The following is a 9,113-nucleotide window of genomic DNA, read 5'->3' as shown; positions in this document are numbered from 1 at the left end:
TAACTTTTATTGACGATAGTACTAGATATTGCTATGTTTACTTACTTAATAGTAAAGATGAAGCAATAGACGCATTCAAGCAATACAAAAATGAAGTTGAAACGCAACTTAACAAGAAAATCAAAATGATAAGAAGTGATAGGGGTGGTGAATATGAATCTCCTTTTGAACAAATATGTTTAGAATATGAAATTATTCATCAAACAACGGCCCCTTACACGCCCCAATCCATTGGGATTGCAGAAAGAAAGAATCGTTCATTAAAGGAGATGATGAACGCATTATTGATAAGTTCTGGTTTGTCACAGAACTTGGGGGGGGGGGGATCCGTTCTTACGGCTAGCCGAATAATAAATCGAGTACCCCATAGCAAAACACAATCCATTCCATATGAAAAATGGAAAGGAAGGAAGCCCAACTTGAATTATTTTAAAGTGTGGGGATGTTTGGCAAAAGTGCAATTTCCTAAACCTAAAAGGATAAAAATGGGACCGAAAACCGTTGATTGTGTTTTCATAGGATATGCGACTAATAGTAAAGCATATCGATTTCTGGTTCATAAATCAGAAAATCCCGACATTCATAATAATACGGTTATAGAATCAGATAATGCTGAGTTCTTTGAAAATATATATCCGTATAAAAAGGAATGTGAGTCGATTGGTGAAGGATCTAAACGACCTCGGGAAGAAACAAAAGAAAGTACACTTAACCAGGAGGATCCAAGACGTAGTAAACGTCAAAGAACGTCTACTTCATTTGGACCAGATTTTGTGACTTTCTTATTGGAAAATGAGCCTCAAATATTTAAGGAAGCTATGTCTTCTTCGGAATCATTGTTATCGAAAGAGACAGCCAATAGTTAAATAAAATCCATATTGAACAACCATACATGAGAATTGGTTGATCTCCCTCCTGGAAATAAACCGTTGGGTTCTAAATGGATCTTTAAGAGGAAAATGAAAGATGATGGCACTATTAACAAATATAAGGCAAGACTTGTGGTCAAAGGGTATAGACAACGAGAAGGTCTTGACTATTTTGATACATACTCTCCAGTTACAAGAATTACGTCCATACGAACGTTAGTAGCGTTAGCTGCAGTTTATGGTCTTGAAATTCATCAAATGGATGTTAAGACGGCCTTCTTAAATGGAGAGTTGGAGGAAGAAATCTACATGGAAAAACCTGAAGGGTTTGTGGTTCCAGGTGAAGAAAAGAAGGTCTGTAGACTTGTTAAGTCCCTTTACGGATTAAAACAAGCACCCAAACAATAGCATGCGAAATTTGACCAAACAATGTTGTCAAATGGATTTAAGATAAATGAATGTGATAAATGTGTGTAATTTAAAAATGTTCCAAATCACATAGTCATTGTTTGCTTATATGTGGATGATATGCTCATAATGAGTAATGACATTGCCAACATAAATGCTAGTAAGCGTATGCTAACTAGCAAGTTTGATATGAAAGACTTGGGAGTTGCTGATTTAATTTTGGGAATTAAGATCCATAAGACTTCTCAAGGTCTGGCATTGTCACAATCTCATTATATTAAGACAGTACTTGAAAAATTCAAGCACTTGGGCTTTAAAGTTGCAAAGACTCCAATTGACGTGAATCTTGCATTAGCAAAGAACAAAGGCCAAAGCATATCACAATTGGACTATGCTCGTGTATTGGGTTGCTTAATGTACATCATGAATTGTACACGACCAGATATAGCTTGTGCTATAAGTAAATTGAGTCGATATACGAGCAATCCAGGTCAATCTTATTGGATGGCCATGAAACGAGCTTTGGGGTATTTAGTACATACCCAGGAGTTTGCTTTGCACTACAGTAAATATCATGCGATCATTGAGGGATACTGTGATGCAAATTGGATCACCGGATCAACTGATTCCAAGTCCACAAGTGGATATGTATTCACTATTGGAGGAGCGGTATCTTGGAAGTCTTCCAAACAAACTTGTATTGCCCGCTCTACAATGGAGGCTGAGTTCATAGCCTTGGATAAAGGCGGTGAAGAAGCTGAATGGCTCCGGAATTTCTTGGAAGATATTCTATTTTGGCCCAAACCGTTGACACCAATATGCATACATTGCGATAGTCAAGCGACAATTGGAAGGGCTGGGAGCGTTATGTATAACGGTAAATCTCGCCATATACGACGAAGACATAAAATCGTTAGACAATTACTCTCTAGAGGAATTATCATGATTGACTATGTAAAGTCAAGTGATAATATGCCGGATCCACTTACAAAAGGCCTAACTAGAGAGGTAGTTGAGAAGTCATCAAGGGGAATGGGACTGTGGCCGAGAACAAGTCATAGTGGCGGTAACTCTACCTAGAAGACTGGAGATCCCAAGATCTTTGTTCAAGGAGATCAAACAAAATCATTAATGACGGTTCAACATTGTCAACTAAACTTTTGGTCATTCTCGCGATGAGACAATGTTCAGTACCAAGGATAAAACATTAAGGCTTTTTAATGATTTCTAAATTTGATACGGGGTATATCAAATAGTGTATCTACAGGATGAACATTTAGGAATCACCTATGTAAGTGTGAAGTGTTAGCCGCTTCAAGGAGAACTTTATAAGGCCAGTTCTCTATGCACTTATGAAACCAGGCGGTTTTCATGGCTGAAACGAACACAACAATGAGAACCAAAGACGGTTAAGGGTTGGTTGTGTGACTTGTGGTTGTCTAGGTATACACCAAAGTTCGACGGTTCAAAGATATAAAATCTACCGATTGATCGAGTATATCCGACATAAGTTCAATACGGAAAGTTCAAAGGAAACCTACTTATCCAGATGCAATTAATCCTTGCTTGCGAATCACACAGTTTTTCATGCATACTTCCGTGATATCGCCATTCTCCATTTATGTGGGGGATTGTTGGATTTTTTATGTATTTAATTAATATATTAAATACTTAAAAGAGGGTGAATGGGAAATGGAGGGAAATGAAATTTTGAGTGAAATTTTAAGTTTCGTCCCTTGGCAAATGGACATTGTCCCATATTGGAAGAGGAAGAGGTTTTTATGGGTATATAAGCAATTGCTCTTCTTCTAGCTCTTAAATAGTTGAGAAGAAGGCAAGCCTCGCGCCGTCGTCGCTCGCTCGCTCGGCTCGGCTTCGGCTACGGCTACGGCTACGGCTACGGCTACGGCTATGGCTTCGGCTTCGGATTTGGATTTGGATTTGGATCTGGATTTGGATTTGGTCAAATGATCGATTGATTGATTAACTTTTTGGACCAAATTTATTTTTTAATAGTAAAATATTAGCAGAAATGTTATTAAATATTTATTTTAATAACTGAATATTAATATTAACCTTAATATTAAATCCATTCCGTTTTTCTGTTTTGGTAACAGAAAAGCAACTACCTTCTTCAATTTTTCCTCTTTATTTTCCCTCTTTATTGTTTAGTAAATGGCCATTTATGTAATGACATTTATGCTGTGGCCGTTTTGTATAAACAGCCATTCTGAAGAGTTGCACCTCTTCAGATTTCAGCCCAACTTTGGCTATAAATACAACACTATTCTGCTCAGAATTTCACTACGATGTTCTGAGTTTCTCCTCCTTCTTCTGCATACTTTTAGCATCAAACAAAGCAACAGTAAGTGTGATTTGCTACCGAACTTTGTGTCCGCTGAAACACTGGGGTTTGAAGTACCACTACACCAGTGTGTAGTTCGTTCTATCTTGGGAGGAAATAATCCATAACCTTGGGTACTAGGAGGAGATTAAATTCCTTAAGGTAACACTGTGAATTCAGTGGGCTCGAATTGGTTTTCTGTTTATGTTCATTTATATTTCCAGAATTATTTTACAAAACTAGCTAGAATCTGTTTATGTTCATTTATATTTCATGAATTATTTTACAAAACTAGCTAGAATTCAAGTAAGGGAATGAAATTTCAACATCTCCCGCAATACACAAAGAAATATTAGAGGGCACAAGTGATATTGTTCGCTCTGGGCCTAGGCCCTCACGGGTTTAAAATGCGTTACTAGGGTCTAAAGCTTGTTAATTCATATACCCAACATCCCTCTTGTGTTTGCCGATGTGAGACTCTGTCTAAAGTTTGGGGTGTTACATTTTTTATTAGTGACTTTTATTTTAATTCTTTTTACCCAAAAGGATGACAAAAAAAGAGTAAAGCAGGTGGCGCTGCCCCCACTTTACAATGCATACTTTTTATTTATTTTTCTTCATCCCTTCAACCAAAAGCAATATAGTATGGTTGACCAAAACAACTTATATTGTCATGCTTTGTTTAATGCTTTAATTAAAAAAATTCCTAGGCAACATGATATTACAGATATTTATAATCCTAACAAAAAAGCTACCAACTCCATCTAGTTGCATTGAACACTATATATACTCATGTACACCATCTCAAATATTTCATCAAAACAAAATCCATTCTTCTTACATATTAAAATCTCACTTTACAAAATACTATAGAACTAAAATTTTGGCAAGAAATGGCTAAATTCTTGAGCTTTTTCATGGTCATATCTCTTATTGCTTTTGCACCAATATGTTTCTGTAGCAAGACCAATTATTATGGTTTCCTTTATCCACAATTTTACGACTGGTCATGTCCACAAGCAAAAGAAATAGTCAAGTCTGTTGTTGCTAAGGCCGTAGCCAGAGAAGCCCGAATGGCTGCCTCTTTGCTGAGGCTCCATTTCCACGATTGCTTTGTTAAGGTACGTATATATATATTCATATATTTCTGAGACTAATGATTAATGGTACACATGCTCCCAGAAGGTTGAATGGTGCACTTGGTCGAAAGTTGAGTATTTATAACACTCCAAAATACTGCCGCACCCATGCCGGATCCGACACGAACTCTATGACATTTTCGGAGAGTACGAATAATATATGATTTACGTAGAATGGAGTTCATGTAGAATATTCTTAAGTAGCAAACATGTAAGAGTTCTTTTTTCTTTAAATAAATGTGATATCCATGTCAACTTGCGCGCACTTCGTTTGTTCCATTGCTAAACTTGATAAATTATATCTTTAAAGTTCTTAGCATTAAACTTGCTATATTTATTATAGTACTTTTGAAATAATTAGTTCAAAGTTTAAATTTGTTGATATTTTAGTGATTATTCACATATGCATCTATGTTCCATGTCGAAAATATTGGACTCAATTTTGAAGCGCATAGTCTTGATAACTCTATCAACCAAGATTTAGACAGACGAGAAGTTATCAGTTAATTTTTTTTTTTCTATTGGCATTTGAATCCTGATTTATGATGGTTTTCATGACCCCAACTCATTGACCTCTAGGCCATAACCTTTGGGTGCGAGTATAGTTAAGACAATAATTTGTACATTGGTAGTGTATCTAAAGTAAAGGTAATTTATTTTGTACAAAATGATGGCTAACTATTAATTATTTCATACTATGATTATGTAGGGATGTGATGCATCGTTGCTTCTGGACAGCAGTGCAACCCTAATAAGTGAAAAGAGATCAAACCCCAACAGGAATTCGGTTCGTGGATTTGAAGTAATTGATGAGATTAAATCTGCACTTGAAAAAGAGTGCCCTCAAACTGTCTCTTGTGCTGATATCTTGGCACTTGCTGCTAGGGATTCTACAGTTTTAGTAAGTACAACCACAATCCTAGCAAATAAAATTGTTCAAATTAGTTAACAAGTAAAGTTGATCAAAGTAGCCTACTAGGAAGATTAATACATTTTGACGTTATATATCTTATACTCCACTATTGTTTAATTAGGGTTTAAGTTATATATATATCGACATTGCAATTTTTTTTACACTATCAGTGTTGTTAAACCATGATAGTAGGTTAGCTATCGTTTTTATAAGATTACAAATTAATTAATAATATTTGTCATGAAAATTTATCGATACTTACGTTATAGATAATCTGATTGCATGAATATTTTTTATATTATAAATGCATAAAACTTAAACTCGTTTATTTATACAGGCCGGAGGACCAAGTTGGGAGGTTCCACTGGGAAGAAGAGACTCTAGAGGTGCTAGTTTAAGTGGCTCCAACAATAATATTCCTGCTCCAAACAACACATTTAATACCATTCTCACAAAATTCAAGTTAAAAGGACTTGATCTTATTGACCTTGTTGCTTTATCTGGTAAAATTTTCTATTTTTCTTTAACCTCCCTTGAATCCATTCTTTTATCCCCTCTCCTCGCTTGTAGACTCTTTCCTACACAGTCCTTAATTGAATTTAACTTCCATGCATACAGTATATAAAAACATTTTATACTATCTACAAGTAATTCCTACCATATTAAGTGAAATTAGTAACTCGAAAAATAAAGCAAGTAACAGACTACAAGTTAAAATGGATTTAACCATATACTCTGATAGTGTTAAAAAAATCAACTTGTTATAACATGTCACTTACCTTATTTTTCAGGTTATTTATCTCACTTTTTATGTATATAATTACTTGTAATTAATATTTTAGGTGACCTGATAGTACAAAAAAAACTATATACTATTCATGCATATAACTGGTAGGGGAGTCTTGGCGTAACTAGTAAAGTTGCTGCCATGTGACAAGGAGATCACGAGTTCAAGCCATGGAAACAGCCTCTTGTAGAAATGCAGGGTAAGACTGCGTACAATGGACCCTTGTGGTCGACCCTTCATCGGACCCCGCACACAACAGGAACTTAGTGCACCGGGCTGCCTTTACTGTTCGTGCATATAAGTTAAACTCAATTAAAATACATTGACTATAAAAAATCCTTTATAGTGTGGGTGCATAAAAGTTAAATGTATCCTTGTTGATTTTTAGGAAGATTAGGGAGCACACTTAAGACTATAGTAAACACTAGAAGAATTTTCTGTGCAGGGAGCCACACAATTGGAAATGCAAGATGTACCAGTTTCAGGCAAAGGCTCTACAATCAATCAGGCAACAGTTTACCAGACTATACATTAGATCAGTCATATGCTGCACAATTGCGGACTAGGTGCCCAAAATCTGGTGGTGACCAAAACTTATTTTTCATGGATTTTGTCTCCCCTACAAAATTTGACAACTACTATTTCAAGAATTTGTTGGCTTCAAGGGGCTTGTTTAATTCAGACCAAGTTCTTGTGACCAAAAATCAGGCATCATTAGAATTGGTGAAACTTTATGCAGAAAACAATGAGCTTTTCTTCGAGCATTTCGCGAAGTCTATGGTTAAGATGGGAAACATCTCACCTTTAACTGGATACAGGGGCGAGATTCGGAAGAATTGCAGGAAGATGAACTCTTAAATATCACAACATTCAACATCTCTAGCAAAAAAAAAAAACATTCAACATCAGCCTTGGTGTATTTTTATGCTTTTATTTTAACATTATTTCTAGATTTTTCTCTCTGTTTATCTTGTAATTTTCCTCATAGACCAAGTTCATCTTGAAAATTACTAAACTATCCTTATTGTACTGTGGTGATCACTCAATCAAATTTCTTAATTTTTCCGATGAAAAAGGCTGATGTGGCAACCCAGATGGACTTTTTATATTCTTTTACCACATAAACTAATTAAGTCCAAAAAAAAAAAAAAAAAAAACATTAAAAAAACCCTACTCTAATTGGTCACATGAATTATGAGCTTGTTCCTCATAGTTTTTTTCTCGATTTGATAAGAAATGGATGGGTGTCTAACTCAATCTGAGCTCCTGAAGTAAGTGTGAGAAAGCACGGGAGAAAATATATTATTGATGTATATACATATGTTACAATGAGCCCTATATATATACACACATAACATGTCCTACTCCTAACATATATTGGATTAGAGTTATTTATTTACTCCTATTTACATGACTATTCTAACACTCCCCCTCAAGCTGGTGCATATAAATCATATGTACCAAGCTTGTTACATATGTAGTTAATACGAGGACCAGTGAGGGACTTGGTGAAAATATCTGCAAGCTGATCATTCGACTTCACAAACTTTGTAGCAATATCTCCCGAGAGTATCTTTTCTCTAACAAAGTGACAGTCAATCTCAATGTGTTTAGTTCTCTCATGGAACACTGGATTTGACGCAATATGAAGAGCAGCTTGATTATCACACACAAGTCCCATCTGACTAATCTCACCAAATTTCAACTCCTTGAGCAACTGTTTGATCCAAATTAGCTCACATGTCGCCATAGCCATTGCTCGATATTCTGCTTCTGCACTAGACCGAGCAACCACATTCTGTTTCTTGCTCTTCCAGGACACCAAATTTCCTCCTACCAAGACACAATATCCAGACGTAGAACGTCTATCAGAAGGTGATCCTGCCCAATCAGCATCTGAGTATCCAACGATCTGCTCATGGCCTCGACCCTCAAACAATAAACCTTTGCCTGGAGCTGATTTTATATACCGAAGAATGCGAACAACTGCATCCCAATGACTATCACATGGAGAATCCATAAACTGACTCACAACACTCACAGAAAAGGAAATGTCAGGTCTTGTCACTGTAAGGTAATTTAATTTACCAACCAACCGCCTATATCTTGCAGGATCGCTAAGAGGCTCCCCCTGTCCTGGCATAAGTTTAGAATTCGGATCCATCGGAGTGTCAACCGGTCTACAACCTGTCATTCCTGTCTCTTCAAGAATATCTAAGGCATACTTTCGTTGTGAGATCACAACACCTGAGCTAGACTGAGCGACCTCAATACCCAGAAAATACTTTAGTTTGCCCAGATCCTTAGTCTGAAAGTGTTGCAAGAGATGTTGCTTCAATTTAGTAATACCATCCTGGTCATTGCCGGTAATAACAATGTCGTCAACATAGACCACCAGATAAATACAGAGACTCGAGGCAGAATGCCGATAGAATACAGAGTGATCAGCTTCACTCTGAATCATGCCAAATTCTCGAATAACTGTGCTGAACTTACCAAACCAGGCTCGAGGAGACTGCTTTAGACCATAAAGTGACCGACGCAAGCGACATACAAGGCCACGAGACTCCCCCTGAGCAATAAACCCAGGTGGTTGCTCCATATAAACTTCATCCTCAAGGTCACCGTGTAAAAAAGCATTCTTAATGTCCAG

The 9,113-nt window shown here is 36.5% G+C and overlaps 1 protein-coding gene across 1 annotated transcript; it reads left to right on the top strand.

Moving 5' to 3' along the window:
• The first annotated feature begins 4,442 nt into the window (after positions 1-4,442).
• LOC109215166 (peroxidase 72-like) lies at positions 4,443-7,535 on the top strand. The gene is made up of 4 exons (XM_019379186.1): positions 4,443-4,742; positions 5,470-5,661; positions 6,011-6,176; positions 6,906-7,535. The coding sequence occupies exons 1-4, from the start codon at positions 4,515-4,517 to the stop codon at positions 7,316-7,318; spliced, it is 999 nt and encodes a 332-aa protein (XP_019234731.1). The 5' UTR covers positions 4,443-4,514; the 3' UTR covers positions 7,319-7,535.
• The last annotated feature ends 1,578 nt before the right edge of the window (positions 7,536-9,113 follow it).

The sequence above is a fragment of the Nicotiana attenuata genome, unplaced genomic scaffold (genome assembly GCF_001879085.1).
Source record: "Nicotiana attenuata strain UT unplaced genomic scaffold, NIATTr2, whole genome shotgun sequence".
Taxonomy (NCBI): domain Eukaryota; kingdom Viridiplantae; phylum Streptophyta; class Magnoliopsida; order Solanales; family Solanaceae; genus Nicotiana; species Nicotiana attenuata.
The sequence above is the reverse complement of the archived record's forward strand: the minus strand, read 5'-3'. Positions and strand labels throughout refer to the sequence as shown.

What these genes read in the sequence shown, in the direction of transcription:
- LOC109215166 (XM_019379186.1), top strand. Translation starts at nt 4,515, where the DNA reads ATGGCTAAATTCTTGAGCTTTTTCATGGTCATATCTCTTATTGCTTTT. An exon ending in TCCACGATTGCTTTGTTAAG is followed by an intron (nt 4,743 to 5,469) that starts GTACGTATATAT and finishes ATGATTATGTAG; the next exon opens with GGATGTGATGCATCGTTGCT. An exon ending in TGACCTTGTTGCTTTATCTG is followed by an intron (nt 6,177 to 6,905) that starts GTAAAATTTTCT and finishes TTTTCTGTGCAG; the next exon opens with GGAGCCACACAATTGGAAAT.